Here is a 22932-nt window from a genome sequence, read left to right on the forward strand (position 1 = left end):
TTTACGACCAGAACAGCAGGGAAAGAAAACAAGATTGCAGCAAAATTGATAGGAAAGGAAGATAAACATGTTAAGTCTAAGGAAATATATTAATAAGAAAGCAGCCAACCCCTTTAATTAGCAATTAGTGAGGATGCAGATAGAGTTGACAGTGGCCACCAGCAGTATCTCTTCCTATCTGGATCTGGTCACGTCACACTGCGCGTGACTGTGATTGTTACACCTCTGGCCATGAAAAGAGAATATATTTTGTAAAGGGCAAGTTGATATTTTCAGTTGTAGAATTATGCACACAAAACTGGACCGGGTTGTAACACTGACAACATTGAAATGCTTACCTCTAGGCAAATTTATTCAAAGTATTCACTGAAGGATAGCGGATGGTCGTATGCAGCAATGAAGCTCTTTGTCTTTTGAGCAGCATTTTTCAGGGATCATGAGCACAGTGGGATAGATTTACAGTACTTCTCCATCCTGGGAAATTTGAATATTTCATGCAAGTAGCATTGATATTCCATAAACGTATTGTTAATTGTTTGTTTGTTCACTTTGTGCTATCTGTAGAATGCAGGAGGGAGAGGGAAAAAACAGAATCGTCACATGGCACCATTAATGTGAAGAGAACATAATGATAACTGCAGAGGTATTTGCCTTAAAGGAATAGCAAACCTAGAGATGAATGATTGCCTATCTTCACATTTTTCATAAGATTTTAAGGGAGCAGCCTTGGAAAAATCTTTCAGAGAATATCCTTCACCAAAGGGGTGCAGCTTAAAGGGGTTTTCCAGAATTTTGTATTCATGGCCTTTCCTCAGGAGAAGCCAATGTCTAATCTTCAGGGGTCAACTCTCCACAGCCTTGCCAATCAGCTGTTCCTGAGTAGCTCTGGTGCTGGAACTACATCTCTGTCCATTGTGTAGTGGACAGAGCTGGTTACTACAGCTCTGCTTCCAGTCACTCCAATGATTGCTGTAACCAGCTCTGTCCACTACACAATGGATGGAACTTTGTAGCTCTGGCGGCCAGGGGCAGATTGGCCATAGACCTTACAGGGAAATTTCCCAGGGGCCCCCCAGTGGAAGTTTTTGGGAATGAATCTTGTGCTGCTGGCAGTATTTTGTGAAGGACTGTGGTATTTGGCTCTGTTGGGGTAGTATAACATGCCACAATATGGTATTTCTGGCCCTGCCTTCCATCAATTTGGACACAACTACAAAATGGGGCCACCTTTAGTATTTTTTCCAGGGCCACTTTAAGTTCTCAGTTTGCCCCTGCTGGCAGCTATTGCAGGCGCTGAAGCTACTCGGGAACAGCTGATTGGTGGGGGTGCTGGGTGACAGATGATCAGATATTGATGGTCTATCAATAAAAAAATCCTGGAAAACCCCTTATCATGTCTGGTTTCTTATTGCAGACAAGGTAGAGGAGTCTGTTCTGCAGCCAGTTGCCTTATGTCCAGAGAAGGTTGGACTTGAGATTTGTGAGCTGAAGGTAATGGTTGATCTCCAGAGACTCAAACTGTAAAACAATACTGATTTAGTTCTCAGAGTATTGATTGCCTTAGTAGACATCAACTGTGCAAACTAGGTTTGGAAATTTCATAAAAATAAAACATCTGCTGTTTATTTCTTCACGTAAATCTCTTGTTGCATGTAATCAGCAGTGACTTTAAAGTGTAGTCTGCTCCTGTGGCATGGTTCGTCTAATGAATGACTTCTTCTACCTAATGAGTCTTGTCAGGAATACAGCATGCCTTTGCTGAATAGTAGGACGCATACTGGATTCTGACAATAGTGGCTTCTAATTAGACAGTATAAATGTAGCATAACTACAGGCAGAGCCAGAGTTTACATTTTCTAAAATAGAATCTGTCAAACAGACAAACTTCATTTCTTATGCTCGTGATGTTGCAGTTATAGTCTCTTCCCCATCCACCCTCAAGGTGTTTTGGCTCTCATTTAAGAAACTGGCTCCTTACATAATTTCTGTAAGGAATTTCAGTTCATTGTAAAGATGTCATTCTGCCTGCTATACAGAAATGACAACAACTTTCAGAGACGGCTTAAGGAGCTGGTCATTTAACAGTAGGGCAGCAATGGATTTCTGGATTGGTGCTGGGGTTAGAAGCATGAAGCTTCCATAGGTTGTGAAGTATGCACGTTCAGATACTGGTCCCTGTTCTGTGGAAGAAATAGGCTGTAGTTGCACTGTTACAGATATATGCATGTATATAGCGTTTACTGAATAGTAAAACTAGGTTATCTTTCATTGCAAAACTCTAGTCTTTCACTGACCTTTGTAATACAATCAGTGTTGGACTGGGGTACCTAGGGCCTACCTACTATACCAACCCCCTGTAAACCTGCCCACCCATCCTTTACCCGATCTTGGTTCTCCACCCTAACTCCCTCTTCTATTCACACCTCACTCAGACTACCTAGAGCTGCCAGCCCTTTGGCACTGCCATTTTCCTTAACCCACTTCCAATGTCCTTGTTGTAAAAATCTACACTCCAGCCCCTTGTTCGCAACACACCCCTCTTTTATTTAATCTGGCATTGATGTAAAATGAGTCACAGATTTAAAGGGGTTGCGGAACCTGGATATAAGCTCTTCTTTATTCTTTTACTATCTATGAGTGGAGCATCAGAGCATGCTCCCCCTTGCCTTGCATCACGTAGAGCAAGAGTACTGCTGGTGACATAACGGGCTTCACATCACTACGCTAGGCAGAGACTTCCACCTAGCAGTGAGCCCGTTGACGTCACTGGCACAAATGGGTGGTCGGAGGCTGTTTTGAAAGTAGGTACTATGCTTTGTTGCAAGGATCTATGAATCATCTATTTATTATTTATTTTACATACTTATATGGCGCTGCTATATTCCACAGCGCTTTATAGACATTAGCATCAGGCTGTCCCCAGTGGGGATCACAATGGGTTTTCTCTCAGTATGTCTTTTTAATGTGGGAAACCGGAGTACCCAGAGGAAACCCACACAAACACAGGGAGAACAAACAAACTCCATGCAGATGTTGTCCTTGGTCGGATTCGAACCTAGGACCCCAGCACTACTGTTGTCTATCTATTTATCTATCTACCTACCTATCTTTGAAATTATTAATCGTAAATGCAGAGAAAAAACAAACTCTGCCATTTAAATGTTAAATGCATTTTATTATCAAATGGCAGAAAATGCATTTGCAAGAGGCTTATGCATTGTTAGTGTTGATAGTGCTTAAAAGAACAATTTCTGAAAACCTTTATATAGTTAAAGGGGTATTCCAGTTTTATCAAATTATCCCCTAACCTCAGGACAGGGGATAACTATTGGATCAGTGGGGGTCCTACCACTGATACTGCCGGGACCCCCACTGATCATGAGAACTTGGGCCACAAACTCCTTGAAGCCCCCTGAAATGAATGGAGTGAGTGGTCTGATGTGCGTGGCCACTCCATTCATTTCTATGGGAGTTTCGGAGAAAGCCGAACGTAGTTTTGTATACAGGAACTATGTTTTAGACACCGGTCTTCATAATCCCTTTAGCTGGCGGTAGAACTGCCAAAGTCATGTAGAGTCTCCAGCCTCTACAAACCTTTGTGTATTCACCGCCAGTCTAAATGTAAGACAGCTTCCATTCTGGCTTAAATTGAGACAATTTTCTACTCCTGAAACAGGCGTAGAAAATGATGAATGAGACAGGTCTGCCGGTCTGGCCTCTTCCCCGCCTCCGCCACATTTTTAGACTGGAGTGAGCTGGGAAAAGTCGCAGATTGTGGCGCAAATAACTTTTGTGCTGGAATCTGCATCAGAAATATGTCTAATATAGACGTATATAGTAAATGACCCTATATGTATTTTAAAAGAAAGTAATTTAATACGTGAAGTCTAGCAAAGTCTACAATTATCCATGTGTGAAAACTGCTGTGTTTGGCAGTAAGGCGGACAAAAGGTACGAGGTCACAAATAACTGTAATGGATTCTGATAAGGGTCTGTGCTATTCATTTAGAAGGCGCCATGGAGGCTTTGTCCTATGGAACAATCAATAGAAAAAAGGGCTTTGTAGGTTCCAAAATAACAAGCAGAATGTTGTTTCTGTGATAATGTTACCTATGATATATCCTCATTCACACTGATATAGCAGATCTTTTCTAACAAATGACATTCATGCTCAGTTCTAAGGTTTTTTTGGGGTAGAATTTTTTTAGTCACTCATTTTAATTATTTTTTTTTTTAGATGTTTTTTCCTATAGAGAAGTTAATGAGAAACCACTTGAAGAAAAAAATCACACTTAGAACATGTGGTGATTTCAAAAGTGCCAAGGAATAAAAAAAAACACCAGTCTACTGTCTTGAAACACCACTACAAAAAAGCAGGGCATGTTATAATTGCCTATTGACCTCCAGCATGTAACATCTGGCCACAGCATTTTGTGCAAAAAACATCTGAGACCAGCGTAAAAGATAAAAAGTCTCAAACTTTTGAGCAAAATGCACTTTGTGTCAAACATTGTGACTTTTTTTTATACCGAAAACCACAAGTAAATGACCCCAATACAGTTTGCACTTTATTTGGAATATTTGTGGCTGATTGGTTGTGATGAAAAGTTGTAGTGCACATAAGAACACATAGGGTGGTGTTGATGACTTACCCGTATGATAGGTCATAAATATCTGTTTGGTGGGGGTCCAACTCCTGGCACACCCGCCAATTTCAATCAACTGTTTGAAGAGGCCGCGGTGCTCTGGTGAGCACTGCAGCCTCTTCCTAAGCCAATGACATCACATTCATCAGACACATGGCCTATGTGCCACTCAGACCTATTCAAGTGAATGGACCTGCGCTGTAATACCAAGCACTGCTACTATACAATGTACAATGCTGTGCTTGGTAACTAAGAGGAGGCTGCAGCTTTGTGGGGGTGCCGGGACTCAGACGGACATCCACCAATCAGATATTAATGAACTATCATAAGGAAACCCCTCTAAGAAAACCCCTGTAACATTATCAGAGCAAAGTCACCTGTTAATTATATACTTATATGAGGTTTAACCAAATACAAGTCTTTTCCTGTCACTGGGCCTAACCTTTCCGAATATGTGTGTACAGAAAAATTTGCCATTTCATCAACAGAATGCTGCAAATGCATAAAATCACAGCCTGACAATTCTGTTTATATAAATACCCAAGAAATATTTCCCTGCCACTTATTAGTTACGGTAACCGTCCTATAAAAATAAAGCTAAGTGCACCTTATCACTCACCTGTGATTGATTTAAAAGCTTTTATGCTTTTTAGATAATTTTGCTTCAGTGATAAATCACAAAATAATAACTTTTATGCTTGTGATGTACTGAAGATAAATTTTGTTAAATAATTAGAGTTCGGTTTTTGACAGATAAACTATATTCTAAGAGCTTTTTGGGTGTGTTCATAAGAAAATTGAATATGCATAAAGCTTTCAGTAAAATGTTGCCAAGGAGACACTTATGTAAAAAAAATTTGGACTAGAGAGTTGTGGAATCATCAGCATGTGTCATATCTGATGCATGGCTTACTTACTTTGCAATATATTTATATACAGTGTATGTAATATTGATCTGAATTTTAATGTATTGTGCTTTACGGGGAAACCTTGTGTAGGGATTGCTTGGTACCTACCTTCACTGCTAAGAGTTGTCTTTTATTAAATTGGCACATAGTGATTTTCCGATTTTAAATAGTTTACATTATGGTGAAATTTATGATTTGCAGTGTTTTTTTTGTGTGTCAGTTTTAAGTCTGTCTTTGTTTTGTGTAGTTGCCCCAAATTTCTGAAGTGGCACCCATTTTTATTAAATTTGGTGCAGTGCGATGTGGTTTAGTCACTATCGGTGAAAGTTTCCCATCGTAAATGAGATATAACACTGTTCGAATCTCTAATCCCACCCAACTTTTTACTCCACTCCTGAAAGTGGCAAAGCTTACCAAGTGTCGCAGAAATAGGCACAAAATGTCACACGCAACATCTCTTCTGAAACTTTTAAGCAGCAAAACTGGTGTAGCAGATTTTATGATTGATATCCAGTGTGTTTATTAACTACTTTAATGAAGTTTGACCTTTGTTTTTAAAGAGGTTCTAATACACTGAATAGTCATGGTTTTTAACCCCTTAAGGACCGGGCACATTTTCACCTTAAGGACCAGGCCATTTTTTGGAAATCTGACCAGTGTCACTTTAAGTGCTAATAACTTTAAAACAATTTGACTTATCCAGGCCATTCTGAGATTGTTTTTTCGTCACATATAGTACTTCATGACACTGGTAAAATGAAGTCCAAAAAAAAATTTTTTTTGCACAAAAAAATACCTAATTTACCAAAAATTTTGAAAAATTTGCAAATTTCAAAGTTTCAGTTTCTCTACTTCTGTAATACATAGTAATACCACAAAAAATTGTGATGACTTTACATTCCCCATATGTCTACTTCATGTTTGAATTATTTTGGGAATTATATTTTATTTTTTGGGGATGTTATAAGGCTTAGAAGTTTAGAAGCAAATCTTTAAATTTTTCTGAAATTTACAAAAACTCAATTTTTAGGGACCAGTTCAGGTCTGAAGTCACTTTGCGAGGCTTACATAATAGAAACCACCCAAAAATGACCCCATCTAAGAAACTACACCCCTCAAGGTATTCAAAACTGATTTTGCATACATTGTTAACCCTTTAGGTGTTGCACAAGAGTTATTGGCAAATGGGGAGGAAATTTGAGAATTTCATTTTTTTGTCAAATTTTTCATTTTAACCCATTTTTTCCAGTAACAAAGCAAGGGTTAACAGCCAAACAAGACTGTATCTTTATTTCCCTGACTCTGCCGTTTACAGAAACACCCAATATGTGGCCGTAAACTACTGTACGGCCACACAGCGGGGCGTAGAGTGAAAGGTGCGCCATTTGGTTTTTGGAAGGCTGATTTTTATGGACTGGTTTATTTACACCATGTCCCATTTGAAGCCCCCCTGATGCACCCCTAGAGTAAAAAATCCAAAAAAGTGACCCCATTTTAGAAACTAAGGGATAGGGTGGCAGTTTTGTTGGTACTAGTTTAGGGTACATATGATTTTTGGTTGCTCTATATTACACTTTTTATGCGGCAAGGTAACAAGAAATTGCTTTTTTGGCACGTTTATTTTTTTTGTTATTTACAACATTCATCTGACAGGTTAGATTATGTGGTAATTTTATAGAGCAGATTGTCACGGACGTGGCGATAACTAATATGTATACAATTTTTTTTATTTATGTAAGTTTTATACAATAACTTCATTTTTAAAACCAAAAAAATGTTTTAGTGTCTCCATAGTCTAAGAGCCATAGTTTTTTCAGTTTTTGGGCGATTATCTTGAGTAGGGTCTAATTTTTTGCGGGATGAGATGAAGGTTTGATTGGCACTATTTTGGGGTGCATATGACTTTTTGATCGCTTGCTATTACACTTTTTGTGACATAAGATGGCAAAAAAATTGCTTTTTTTACACCGTTTTTTTTTTTTTTTTTTTTTACGGTGGTCACCTGAGGGGTTAGGTCATGTGCATCAAATTGTGCAGGGGTGCAGGGGGGGGGGTAAAAAATATTGATTTTAGGCACTCTAAAGTTTCTGATCCCCGTGGTCAGGGACCGCGGGGATCAGAAACTGCAAAAAGCGCAGCTTTTGCGATCGCCGACACGGGGGGGGGTCACATGACCCCCCCTGGCGTTGTGACAGGATGCCGGCTGAATGATTTCAGCCGGCATCCTGTTCAGATTAACCCCTGGGGCGCCGGAATGCCTATTTAAAGTTAGGACGTACCGGTACGTCCTGGGTCCTTAAGGACTCGGGAAATAGGGCGTACCGGTACAGCCTATGTCCTTAAGGGGTTAAAGAGGACCTGTCACCTCTCCTGACATGTCTGTTTTAATAGCTTCATGCATTCCCCATGTAATAACAATTCTGGAGCATCTATTCTTATGTCTGTATGTTGTGCCATTTCTCTATTATTTCTACTAGAAGTTATGAATTATTACTATTAGCCTTCAGTAAGGGTACAGAGGGGAGGTAACCAGTTGGGGGGGTGTACCTGCACAGCCTGAAAATGGCAGCACTGATTGGATAGAGTCAGTCTGTGCAGGGACACACCCCCAACTTGTTACCTCCTCTCTGTACCCTTACTGCAGACTGCTAGTAATTATTCATAACTTCTTGCTGAAATAATGAAGGAACAACAGAGCTATAGTGCTATAAGAATAGATGCTCCTAAATTGTTATTATTAGGGAAATGCATGGAGCTATTAAAACCGGCATGTCATGAGTGGTGGATAGTCCTCTTTAACGATAACATGCTAACTTTCTGCAACTGACACATACATTGTTTTCTTTACAGGGTTAATATAAAAAGGATATGTAGTAAGTTTCTCCTGCTACTGGCAACTGTAGCCTTTGATTTTACTTAAATGCAGATAATTGAATCTATATCAGGAATAAACAGAGCTCAGGCCTCTGATATGTAAACATGGAATAAAGAATATGCGACATTGTGTATAGCAGCAAAATATATATTCTATAGCTAGAATAATTCTAGAAGGTAACTGAAAAAATAGAAAGCAAAAATGTTTCCCTAACGGTAACTAAGCTTTAATGAAAGAGAAGCTGAACCACCACAGATGTACCACATTATTTATTTCTGTGTGAACTTTTGGCTATGCTGCCTATACTCAAATTTTAATTGCCTTGAAGAGAATAACCATTTGACAGGACCCTTGCTAATAGCATACGTCCATGCAGACAGCGGGTGTCTGCTAGAGCAGAAGAAAAATAATAGAAATTTCGGCTCTGCACAGTTTACTGCAGTTATATAGCAACAAATAAAATTATGAAAGATTAAAAGGAAATATCTAAGAAAAAAGACTTTGTAGGAGCTTACATAATGGCTCTGATTAACTTAAATTTTGAACATCCTGTTACATACGTGATGCTAAAGAGTATAGATTTTTTACTCTCAATCACTAACAAGTCATTCAGAAGAAAAAAATATCTGTCTATCTATTTATCTATCTCATATCTATCTATTTATCTATCTTTCTATCTCTTATCTACCTGTATATCTATCTATCTATCTATCTATCTATCTATCTATCTATCTATCTATCCATCTATTTCAAATCAGCTTTATTGGCAGGACTAAATACATATTAGCATTGTCAAAGCAAGTGGGAAATAAATGGATTGGGGTGGGGGATGTGGGTAGCGGCACATCCAGAGTGGTTGTATAGGAGTCCATGGCATATCACTCTCCTCTCAGTCTATGGCAGGCACTGACATATTGTGCTGCTATGGCCGCTGTGTTCTTCTCCTCCCCCAGCAGTATAGATAGTGTCTCTTCCTCCTCCATGGAGGTGAAGTCTGGGCAGAGATCAGACAGTCTCCTGAAGTGAGTGTCCCTCACTGCTATTTATATTTGGGGCACTGCAGAAGGAAGTGGGCATCATACTCCACAGCCTCCTGTTCACACTGCTGGCACAGTCTGCTCTCCCTGTGCTCGTAGTTCTGTTGGCGCCGCCCAGATTCAATGAGCAGGCTTTGGGCGCTCAGTCTGCAGCAGCTCAGGGTTTGTCAGTCTCTGGGTTTGGGGAGTTTCTCCAGATATGGAGCCAGTTTGTACTCCCTCTGCAGGCTCTGGTATATTGTTAGATTCTGTGATGTTATGTCACTCCTCCAGACTCTGATATACTCTTTGTTCTTATATATTGTTTTCTGAAATTCCCTTCTGGATTTCAGGCTGTGCTGGTTGGTGGCCTGGTCAGGCTGGGTTTTGGTGACTTGTTTCGGGGTGCTTAATTTTTTTTAAAGCTTCTTGGTACATTTGGTGGTATGAGCTGGGACTGATGCTATGTAGATGGGCTCATGGGCTCTGAATTGCAGCACTCTTTTCTGGACAGCAATGTATAGTAGGAATATGCCCAGGCGTTGTTACAGGTGCTCCGATGGACCTGGAGAAGATATTTTGCAGAATTTTAGATGGCATATTTCCGTTGGCCCAGAGTCCCACTTTGACCAGTCTGGGTATGTATTCAGACCCAAGACTTCGCTGCCATGCAGAAGGATGCTTTGAGATGATACATACACCTGATGGCATAGAAGGTTTTGAACACCTTGTCTTTCAGTGTCTCTATGGCTTGCTTAAAGCTTCTGGACTGGCTAATTTCTAGTCTGAGGTAGGTGAACCTGTCAGTTTCTGAAAGTGGACAGTTGTTTAACAGGAAGGGAGGATGCCCGGCTGGTTTGTCTTCTGGAACACTATGATGTTGGTACTCTTTGGATTGATGGGCAGTGCCCACGAAGTGCTGAATTTCTCGAGGATTTTCAGGTTATCTTACAGAAAGCAGAAATTTTACCTGGGTAGTTGGCTAGGTCATTCCTGTCTCCGCTCTTGTGTATGGGGGTGAAGAGGCCATGGTTCCAGCTCTGGGGGAAGTAGCCGGCACTGAGCACATCATTGAAGAGTTATACTTTTGCGGCCTGGATACCTGGTGGGCTGTATTTTATCATTTCTAGGAGGATCCCATCTGGGCCTCTGGCTTTTTACTCTTGATCAATGAGATCAATTATCTATTTTTCCACCTGCCTATCTATCTATCTATCTATCTATCTATCTAGCTATCTATCTTTCTACCTTTCTATCTATCATTTACAGTATCTATCCATCTAATATCTATTTTTCCACCTGTCTATATATAATTTATCTATCTATCAAGCTATGTATATACTGTGTACAATGAACACATGTAAAACTTTATATGATTTTATGCTATTCATCAAATCTTGGAAACAGAATAAATCTTAAGAGGCTTTCCTTTTGTATACAGGATGTGGCTTAGTGGTTTAAATCAGTGAGTGTATATGTTGAAAGCCTAAATGGCATAAATGATGCTGCCTGAATACATTACTAATTTCAGTGTATTATCCCATGTGGTAAGCCCTCTCATCCTCTGCCAAATGTCTTGGAATTATCTAAAACCTTTATTTACTAATCTACTTACTGTTTGTTTGTTTGTTTGTTTTTCTTTAGGAGCCAAATTCCAATTTTGACTGAATTTTGCTGATCAGTTTGACACATATGTAAAAGACATGCACACTTGGCTCAGCTGAGCATGCATGTGTACTGAATGGAGAGAGGGGAGTAAGCCGCTGTCTGCATCTTATCTTACCAAGAACAAAAGGATCAGTCACGTTAAAATCTAACTGCCAATTTATATAGTCACAGAAAGATTAAATAGATTGTCTCACTTTAGCAAATAGCATTTATGTAGAGAAAATTAATACAAGGCAATTTACTAATGTATTGTGATTGTCCATATTTCCTCCTTTGCTGACCTGATTCATTTTGCCATCACATTGTACGCTGCTCATTTCCATGGTTACGGCCATCCTACAAACTAGCAGCGGTAGCCACTCTTCCACACTCAAGGAAAAAGGCTGGCCTATTACTCACTTCCATGGTCCCAGCCACCAGAGAGGCCTGCACTTTTTCCTATAGCCTGCTAGCACGATCACTGTTGCTGGATCACAGGGTGGTCGTAACCATGGAAACAAGCGGTATATAATGTGAAGGAAAATGAATCCAGCCAGCAAAGGAAGCAATATGGACAATCACAATACATTAGTAAGTGGCTTGTATTAACTTTCTCTACATGATAAATACCATTCACTGAAGTGAGACAACCTTCTTTAAGAAATAGAAGAGGCGGCACTCACCAGTGCTGATAAAAAAAGATCCTTTATTCATCCAACTTAATATTCGGGCAGGAGCATACGGTGTCAGGGTATACGGAAAGGTTCGCGGCGACGGCCATTTCACGCTAGTTTGCGCCTCATCTGGCCAGACTGGTGAGTGCCGCCTCTTCTTTTTCTTATTCTTATCTTGAATTGTTACTGTCTCTGAAGCTTGGGGCTGTGCACCACCGTATGTGTCTTAAAGGGACACGTGTTTGAGGACCCGATGCATTTATCTGGGACACTCGGCAGTGCCGCTTGCATTTACTTTTTCTACTATTACCACATTCTTTTATTCTATCCTTTACCCAGTGTGTTCATCTCTGAGCCAGATTCTATGAATTTAATGGCAAATTTAAAGTCACATTTTACACAGTTCCAACAATGAATACTAGCTTTCCAAATAATATATAGCTTGTGTGAAAATGAACACAATATCTTAATTTTATAACCAGCACTGGCCTGTCTGTGGTATGAAATCTGTGTAGGGTAGCAGAGCTGGCAAATTCTACATTATTGTGTGCAATGTATATAATGTCAGGCCTTGTTTTATTACCATTAGTGGTGGGGATTATGCTTTTAGGCCAGTGTATGAAGGTTTCTAGGAAAATGATGAAACGTAACTGGCAGCAGAAGCTCGCAGTCGCCTGCTTGAGTACGGATCCTCTTGGTTGGCTGGTGGGCCTTCTTGCAATGGAATACCAGTCTAAATAATCTGTCAAAGACATGTACGATGAAATCATAAACAAAAAGGCCCCATACGAAGCTCCAACCCCTTTATACCCTACCTAGAGATTTCTGTTACTGGAAATACGGGACAACAGTCCAAATTCTGCGCCACTGATTAAATGTTTTATATCAGTACTAAAGATGGATATGTTTTTTATGGGTTGTCTGTATTCTAGTTCAATAGACAACATAGGCAGCTTCCTAAACATGGATAACACCCAAATGCAATTTGTGTCAGGTATCCAAATCAGATGCCCCAGACTGTCCATTGGCAGAGGATGGTGGGGAGCTCCATACTCCTTACAGAAGATTCGTACATTGTGGATATGTCAATGGCAAACCAGAGGCTCTGCAGCGGAGGTTGACACCCAGACTTCTGCTGCACATGTGCCGGTGGAGCCACACACGGTTTAGCCTAACTCATTGAGGCTAATCCGTGGTTTCTCTGTACACAATCTGTGACTATACTGAGCATCTGTACAGATTTTTTTTCTGGAACATGTGAATAAGAATTTTAATTGTGGACCGAAACGTCGCTGTTTTTTGGTGAATAAACACACGCTTGATCCTGGAAGTGCCGCGGAGTTCGCTGTGCTGCCTGCCTTTTTGTCATTTTTATCTATCTATCTATCTACCTAATTTCTATCTATGTATCTATCTCATATCTATCTCATATCTATCTCATTATCTATCTATCTATCTATCTATCTATCTATCTATATTATTTTATAATGTGCTATAATGTTGGTAGCAATATGTTCAGGGACCTCTCAGTAGTAGGTAAGGTAGCAGGACTTTAAACAGTGGTGGCCCGCGCAGAATAAGTGCCTGTTCCTTATTGCTACTGCACATCTGTCTTTCTTTCAGAATACATTTCGATAATAGAATATTTCTCATAGATAGGCCTTGACAACTTAATGTCTGGGCTATATTCCTTAATTCCTGCAGCAGTGATGAGATTATATCCCTCATGTTCAGATGGCTGATACTACAGCTGCTGTAATGCTCCTTACATACTCATCCACTACATAAGAGCTAATAGAGGGTAGTCTTCCCATTTAATCTCCCCCTGGTCCATTTGTCACAAAGGAATGTGACACAAGGAACTGTAAAGAGTAAGATACAGTAGGATGCCATAGACAAATGGTATTTTGCACATAATCTGTTATAATGTGCATTTTGCACATGGTTTGGAGGCAAGGTGACATGCAGGAGATATGTTCACGGCACATGGTACCGCCAGGCAGTTGTTATTCGATTGGGGTTTTTTTTTAGTCTAGAAGAAACCTGTCTCCCTTGCTGCAAATAATGTTAAATTTCAAGTCTATTCGAGCTGATTGCAGTTGTCAACTAAGTATACAGAGGATGAGCCATTTGCACAAATTATCTGTTGGCATACATTAGGAATGCACTTGCTTAGCTTTATTTGCTAAATGACTCATATGTCATAACATATGGTACCAATCCTATGTAGTCTCTCGGGTAATTTCAGAACCCCTCCTAAATCCTAGTGCGTGTTGGCTTGTAGTCTGGGTGTTTTATCGGATGTAATTTATGACAAATGATTTCTTTGCATATATGGTGTTGACAAATATCCAATCAATATATTTCTCCAGGAAGGAAAATTGGGTGGCAGTGTGTATTATACTTTATATGTACAAATAGACCTTCTAGGAACTTCATAGCCCATAACAGGAAATTATCTTCACAGGCTGGAAACAAATCCTTCTCTGTCCATCAACCTGCCCATAAGATGCACCTCGGATTTTTTTTTTTATTAGATATCAGATCAGAACCCCAATCAAACCCTCAATATTAATCAGACACCCAAGGTTAATAAGACTCCCAATCAGACCTCAGATCCGACCCCCAATGTGAATAAGACCTCAGACCAGACCCCATCAATGTGAATATGACCCCCAAACAGACCAGAGAAGACAAAAAAAAAGATCAACTTATCTCTCCTGCTCCGGATGCTGCCGCCGCTCCTGGGATCCAGCGGTCTTCCTGGTCTTTCATGCCGTGCTGTGCTCTGACCTGACGTCAAACAGCATGAGGTCACAGAGTGCGCCGATGTCTTCACGCTGTGCGCAGGTCACAGCCCTGTGTGTAGAGCCCTGCAGAAGAAGATTAGGAAGAAGTGAGCACAGAGCCTGAGGAGCACTGCATTAACCACTTCCAAGCCCTCCTGCAATAATGAGAGCTTCCATGATGGAAGCACTTATTAGTATTCACCCCATAAGATGAACTGACATTTCCCCCCCACTTTGGGAGGAAAAAAGTGCATCTTATAGGGCATAAAATACAGCATCTGTACTTATATACGCCGGAACTGGTGATATCAAAGGGGTTTTCTGGGAGTGTAACATTGATGACCTATCCCTAGGATACTGTGCCACATAAATGGTTAGTACATACTTACCAACATTTGAGTTGGTAAAATCAGGTATATAAGCCCCAAAATGAAAATGCCCCGAACCCATTGGAAACACCAAATTGTGAGCGGTGTTTGTGTTAGCCCCGCTCGTTTTTGCCCGGGGACAGTGCAAATTTGCCAGAACTGTCTCTAAAAATCAGGGACAGTCCTAAGTAGGGATAAGCAAATCGATTTAGGATGAAACATCCGAAGTCGATTCGCATAAAACTTCGTTCTAATACTGTACAGAGCAGGAGCTCCGTACAGTATTAGAATGTATTGGCTCAGATGAGCCAAAGTTATTGCTTCGCGAAGTCTCCAGGGACTTTGCGCAATAACTTCATAAATTAATTTGTACTGTAAAAAAACATTTCCACTTGGAACCGATCCCGAGTTCGGGAAATGTTGTTTTACAGTAAAAACTTTTATGTGAATCGACTTCGGATGTTTCATCTGAAGTTGATTTTGCTCATTCCTAGTCCTGAAAAATCCAGGACAGTTGGCAGCTATGTTAGTATATAAAATGAGAATGCTCGGACTGGGAGAAAACATCTGTATGTGGGTAAGTAACTGGCTGAGGGATAGAAAACAGAGGGTGGTTATTAATGGTACACACTCAGATTGGGTCACTGTCACTAGTGGAGTACCTCAGCGGTCAGTATTGGGCCCTATTCTCTTCAATATATTTATTAATGATCTTGTAGAAGGCTTGCACAGTAAAATATCAATTTTTGCAGGTAATACTAAACTGTGCAAAGTAATTCACACCTTTGAGGTAAGAACTTAACAGTTTTAAATATAATACTTGCCTTACAAAATTGACTGGGATATGAAACGCAAAAGGAGCATTGTTTTGTTTCTATGGATGACACTAATAATGGTGTCACTGGGATTTCCTACTTACCGTACTTGGATGCTACAATGAAAATTGCCCAGTCACATACTAAAAACTCATACAATTTACTTTTTAGGTTTGCCACAGTAACCTCATTGGTATTATATACCATTAAGCATGTTCTAATGCTATCACTATTGTGCTGTAGTCAATCCTATTACTAGTAGTATATGAAATGCTCAAATATGAAACAATAAGAACTTTTGCAATAAGGAAATGCACGTTTTGCACATACACTAGTATACCACCATAACATGCCAAAGTAGGTCAATTTTCCTATATCTTAAAAGGGTTACCCAAGACCTATAATGTCCCCCCTAATGCCCGGGCCCCTCATACGGGTTATACTTACCCCGCTCCCCGGCAACCATGTCGCTCCTGATGCCCGCACGGCCGCCGCTGCATCTCCCCATCGCACTGATCAAAACATCCGGCAATGGGGGAGCAGCCAATAGCAGGCCGCAATGGGGATGAGCCTCCCTAGCATTGGGGGTGACGCCAAGAAGGCTCTTTCCCATCGTGACCTGCTATTGGCTGGCACCAACTGCTGCCCTTCCCCATCACCATATGTTTAGATCCGCGCGACAGGGAGATGCAGCCGTGTGGGCCTAAGGAGCGACAGGGGTTCTGGGTATGAGGGCGCTGGGCATTAGGGAGGGCATTTTAGGTCTTGCAGAGTCCCTTTAAATGAGAGGTAGAAAATGGGAAAAGCATCACTTCAACCAGACCTGATTAGGAAGGGTGCCAGCAGCCAGAATCAGGATCTAATCCCAAGGGGTTTATGCACCCACGTACAGACAGAAGTCAGTGATGTTTCAGTCCTATCACAGGGGCTTTTTTTTAAATCTTTTTTAAGTCAGTGGTAGGTATGGTAAGGTTGTTTTTCATATTGAATAACTGGATAGAATTTAACATGTTTGGATATAATCTGAAAGTCTTTACGCATTTTATATTGTATTCATTTATTAGAAATCGGATTAAAATCACTGATTTCAAGTGGATTGTCAAAGTACATCATAATAAATATCCCTTCAGTCAACCAAATGGATGCTGTTTATGTATTTTCTCAAGAGGCCTTCCAGTTATATGTAATCTAATAGGAATATGGAGAATGATATGGATATGTAATGCATCACGTCAGAATGTGATGCTGAAGATTATAGAACTTTGACTCTCAATAGCAAAATGGTCAATTTATATCTATCTATCTATCTATCCTATCTATATTATATCTATCTATCAAATCTATATTCTATCTGTCCTATCTATATTCTATCTATCTATATTATATCTATCTATCCTATCTATATTCTATCTATCCTATCTATATGATATCTATCCTATCTATATTATATTATATCTATCTATCTATCTATCTATCTATCTAGCTATCTATATTCAATCTATCTATCCATCTATATTCTATCTATCCTATCTATATTCTATCTATCCTATCTATATTCTATCTATCTATCTATCTATCTATCTATCTATCTATCTATCTATCTATCTATCCTATCTATCCTATCTATATTCTATCTATCCTATCTATATTATATCTATCTATCCTATCTATATTATATCTATCTATCTATCTATCTATCTATCTATCTACAGTACAGACCAAAAGTTTGGACACACCTTCTCATTCAAAGAGTTTTCTTTATTTTCATGACTATGAAAATTGTAGATTCACACTAAAGGCATCAAAACTATGAATTAACACATGTGGAATTATATACATAACAAACAAGTGTGAAACAACTGAAAATATGTCATTTTCTATGTTCTTCAAAGTAGCCACCTTTTGCTTTGATTACTGCTTTGCACACTTTTGGCATTCTCTTGATGAGCTTCAAGAGGTAGTCCCCTGAAATGGTTTTCACTTCACAGGTGTGCCCTGTCAGGTTTAATAAGTGGGATTTCTTGCCTTATAAATGGGGTTGGGACCATCAGTTGCGTTGAGGAGAAGTCAGGTGGATACACAGCTGATAGTCCTACTGAATAGACTGTTAGAATTTGTATTATGGCAAGAAAAAAGCAGCTAAGTAAAGAAAAACGAGTGGCCATCATTACTTTAAGAAATGAAGGTCAGTCAGTCAGCCGAAAAATTGGGAAAACTTTGAAAGTAAGGGCTATTTGACCATGAAGGAGAGTGATGGGGTGCTCCGCCAGATGACCTGGCCTCCACAGTCACCGGACCTGAACCCAATCGAGATAGTTTGGGGTGAGCTGGACCGCAGAGTGAAGGCAAAAGGGCCAACAAGTGCTAAGCATCTCTGGGAACTCCTTCAAGACTGTTGGAAGACCATTTTAGGGGACTACCTCTTGAAGCTCATCAAGAGAATGCCAAGAGTGTGCAAAGCAGTAATCAAAGCAAAAGGTGGCTACTTTGAAGAACCTAGAATATTACATATTTTCAGTTGTTTCACACTTGTTTGTTATGTATATAATTCCACATGTGATAATTCATAGTTTTGATGCCTTCATAGTCATGAAAATAAAGAAAACTCTTTGAATGAGAAGGTGTGTCCAAACTTTTGGTCTGTACTGTATATTCTATCTATCTATCTATATTATATCTATCTATCCTATCTATATAAGTTATAAGAACTTCTAAAGCGCAGGCAGAAGAAAAACTAGCTCAGTCTATGAAAAAAGGGGATAAGACATTCTTCAGATATATAAATGAAAAAAGGAAATTAAAACAAGGAATAACTAAATTAAAAACAAAGGACGGAAGGTATGTAGAAGAGAATAAAGGGCTAGCCGGCTGCCTTAATGAATACTTCTGTTCAGTTTTTACAAAAGAAAAAGGAGAAGGACCTCCACTAGAAAGGATGACTAATAAATCATTTGATGCATGTATCTTTACAGAGGAAGATGTTCTAAGTTTGCTGTCTAAGGTGAAGACAAATAAGTCACAGGGGCCTGATGAGATACACCCAAAATTATTAAAAGAGCTTAGTGGTGAGCTGGCAAAACCGCTAACAGATTTATTTAACCAATCATTAGTAACAGGAGTCGTCCCGGAAGATTGGAAATTGGCAAATGTCGTGCCCATTCACAAGAAAGGTAGTAGGGAGGAATCGAGCAACTATAGACCAGTGAGTCTGACATCAATAGTAGGCAAATTAATGGAAACCCTATTAAAGGATAGGATTGTGGAACATCTAAAATCCCATGGATTGCAAGATGAAAAACAACATGGGTTTACTTCAGGGAGATCATGTCAAACAAATCTTATAGATTTTTTTGACTGGGTGACTAAAATAATAGACGGTGGAGGTGCAGTAGACATCGCATATCTAGATTTTAGTAAGGCTATTGACACTGTCCCACATAGAAGACTTATCAATAAACTGCAGTCATTGAGCATGGACTCCCATATTGTTGAGTGGATTAGGCAGTGGCTGAGTGACAGACAACAGAGGGTTGTAGTCAATGGAGAACATTCAAAACAAGGTCATGTTGCCAGTGGGGTTCCACAGGGATCTGTACTGGGACCAATTTTGTTTAATATCTTCATAAGTGATATTGCAAAAGGCCTCGATGGTAAGGTTTGTCTTTTTGCTGATGACACAAAGATATGTAACAGGGTTGATGTTCCTGGAGGGAAACGCCAAATGGAAAAGGATTTAGGAAAACTAGAAGAATGGTCAGAACTCTGGCAACTGAAATTTAATGTGGATAAGTGCAAGATAATGCACCTGGGGCGTAAAAACCCAAGGGCAGAATATAGAATATTTGACACAGTCCTGACCTCAGTATCTGAGGAAAGGGATTTAGGAGTAATTATTTCAGAAGACTTAAAGGTGGGAAGACAATGTAATAGAGCAGCACGAAATGCCAGCAGAATGCTTGGATGTATAGGGAGAGGTATAAGCAGTAGAAAGAGGGAGGTGCTTATGCCGCTGTACAGAACACTGGTGAGACCTCACTTGGAGTATTGTGCGCAGTACTGGAGGCCATATCTCCAGAAGGATATAGACACTCTAGAGAGAGTTCAGAGAAGAGCTACTAAACTAGTACATGGATTGCAGGATAAAACTTACCAGGAAAGGTTAAAGGACCTTAACATGTATAGCTTGGAAGAAAGAAGAGACAGAGGGGATATGATAGAAACTTTTAAATACATAAAGGGAATCAACTCGGTAAAGGAGGAGAGCATGTTTAAAAGAAGAAAAACTACCACAAGAGGACACAGTTTTAAATTAGAGGGACAAAGGTTTAAAAGTAATATAAGGAAGTATTACTTTACTGAGAGAGTAGTGGATGCATGGAATAGCCTTCCTGCAGAAGTGGTAGCTGCAAATACAGTGAAGGGGTTTAAGCATGCATGGGATAGGCATAAGGCTATCCTTCATATAAGATAAGGGCCAGGGACTATTCATAGGATTCAATATATTGGGCAGACTAGATGGGCCAAATGGTTCTTATCTGCCGACACATTCTATGTTTCTATGTTTCTATATTCTATCTATCCTATCTATATTATATCTATCCTATCTATATTATATCTATCTATCTATATATCTATCTAGCTATCTATATTCAATCTATCTATCCATCTATATTCTATCTATCCTATCTATATTCTATCTATCCTATCTAGATTCTATCTATCTATCTATCTATCCATCTATATTCTATCTATCTATCTATCTATCCTATCTATATTCTATCTATCTATCTATCTATCTATCTATCTATCTATCTATCCTATCTATATTCTATCTATCTATCTATCCATCTATCTATATTCTATCTTTTTATCTCTCTATCTATATTCTTTCTATCTATCTATCTATCTCTCTATCTATATTCTATCTATCTATCTATATTCTATCTATCTATCTATCCTATCTATATTCTATCTATCTATCTATCTATCTATCTATCTATCCATCTATATTCTATCTATCTATCTATCTTTCTATTTAGCATGTAGTGGATAGATGATAGGTAAAAACTTGAACTCTACCCTCTAAAGGAACAACTTTTAGCAAATGAGGCAGGTTCATTGAAAAGGCTTTAGGCAGAAACCCTTCTGTCCTGTGTCGGGGGCCTGATTTGATCCTTGCTATGGGGCCCTTACTTCTCTATGTACTATTGTACTGGTCCTATTAGTAACATGTACAGAATGTTGAGGTGGATTTACACATATCAATAATCGGACAGATTATCAGGAACTAGGGATGAGCGAATCGACTTCAGTTGAAACATCTGAAGTCGATTCGCATAAAACTTTGTTTGAATACTGTAAGCGTATTAGAATGTATTGGCTCAGATGAGCTGAAGTTATTACTTTGCGAAGTCTTGCGAGACTTCGGGTAATAACTTCAAAAATGAATTTCTATTGTAAAAAAACATTTCCCAAACTCGGGTTTGGTTCCAAGCGCTCGCTCCATACAGTATTTAAACAAAGTATTATGTGAATCGACTTCGGATGAAACATATCAGGAATGACTGTTCTTGTGAAAGCTCATTCCTGATAATCTGGCCATCTAAATGTGCCACCGATCATTCACTTGTTCATTCGGCGATCCTGTTGTTCATGCAGGCACTCCAATCATCGTTCCTGAGCACCACATTGGCTGTCTAAACAGAGATCTGCTGCCCAGAAACAATGATTCTGTATGGGGACGAGGGATGGCTATAGTGATCCCTAATCCTCATACTGTGAAGGAAATTGCTGTATGTAAATGCAACAGTCTCCTTCACTGAAGGAGCAGCCGACTGTTGGAAAGGAGCGTTCCATCCTGACAATTGACTGTTCCAACGGCCCCTGTAAACCCAGCCATAGAACATAAGAGATAAGAGCTGTTGTACGTCTATTCACAGCAGCATAACTTTCCACAGTAGACAGATGAACTGATACACAGACTCAGTTATTACAACTATGTTTTTTATGTATTTTTTAGCAGTTTTAAAGAATACATGGTTCCCTTCCAAGGATGCAGCACACAGAGTTTCTGATTTGATGAAAGAGAGACTGAGGACAGACAGACGTTCAAGACCCAGGACCCCTTTCTCTGATCAGTGTGGTTTTATTGTGCGGCAGAAGAAGATGGCATGTACTTGAACACCATGATTTGTTTTTATAACAATAGCCATCATATATACTTCTGAACGTGTTGCCATAAATTGTAACTTTTATTATTTGTAAGTCCTACAGACCTGTTTTATCATTTATAGTCACATTCAATAATAATAATAAAAAAAGAATACATGACGTATAAAATCAGTTGTTTACATGGAAAATTAAAAACTGTGTTACATTTGTCCAGAAGCTTGTGTGAAATAAAATGTCATTTAGTCTTCATACTTTAAAACATCTTTTGTTGTTCTACTGAAAAACAAATGTCAAACTGTCTAAACAGGACATGTCTACAGGGCCCAGTGTGGTACCTTCTATTAACGCCCTCCTTTTGGTGTACCATATAGTGCCCAAATAATTTGGTCACAGAGTATACACATAACACTGCAATAAACTGCGCATATAACACTGACAGATAGCTGACAAAATAATGACTCAACCAATAGACTAGAGAATGTGGCGCTGCCTTTCCATAGGTTTGGCACCAACTGTGAGATTGAGGTTGCAAGTTCTTGGTGCACGGGCAATAAGGGCCAGTGGTGGCTGCCTTAGCAATGACAAGCATCACCATACAATCACAGTCCTGACTAGTTAACCGTCGGATAGACATAACATGGGATATAGAAAAAATCTATCACAGACCATCACCACTAAAACATCGCTTTTATTCTATATTTCAAAAATTCTCTATTTCAATGCCTTCAATGAATTTAGGGCTCATGTATCTTATGTTAGGGAAGAAGTATTCCTCTCTGTCCCTTTTTCTAATGAAACCCTACCTAAAAACGGAATAGCAGCCCCAATGGTGATCCCGTGTCAGGAACCTCCTACTGACCCTGGACTGTCAGTGGTGATGGTCTGTGATACAAGCATCACCATAAACTGCATACCCCTAAATATACATATACAGTGCTGCCCATAATTATTCATACCCCTGGCAAATTTTGACTTAAAGTTACTTTTATTCAACCAGCAAGTAATTTTTTGATGGGAAATGAC

General features: G+C 39.5%; 1 protein-coding gene across 1 annotated transcript in view; it reads left to right on the forward strand.

Moving 5' to 3' along the window:
* SAMD5 (sterile alpha motif domain containing 5) overlaps nt 1-22029 on the forward strand; it is a 27200-nt gene extending 5171 nt beyond the window's left edge. The window contains exon 2 of the mRNA XM_040427108.1: nt 21758-22029. Coding sequence (XP_040283042.1) covers nt 21758-21766 — 9 coding nt within the window. The 3' untranslated portion in view covers nt 21767-22029. The remainder of the gene's footprint in view (nt 1-21757) is intronic.
* Nucleotides 22030-22932: the final 903 nt, after the last annotated feature.

Source organism: Bufo bufo, chromosome 4 (assembly GCF_905171765.1).
Source record: "Bufo bufo chromosome 4, aBufBuf1.1, whole genome shotgun sequence".
In the NCBI taxonomy this organism is placed as follows: domain Eukaryota; kingdom Metazoa; phylum Chordata; class Amphibia; order Anura; family Bufonidae; genus Bufo; species Bufo bufo.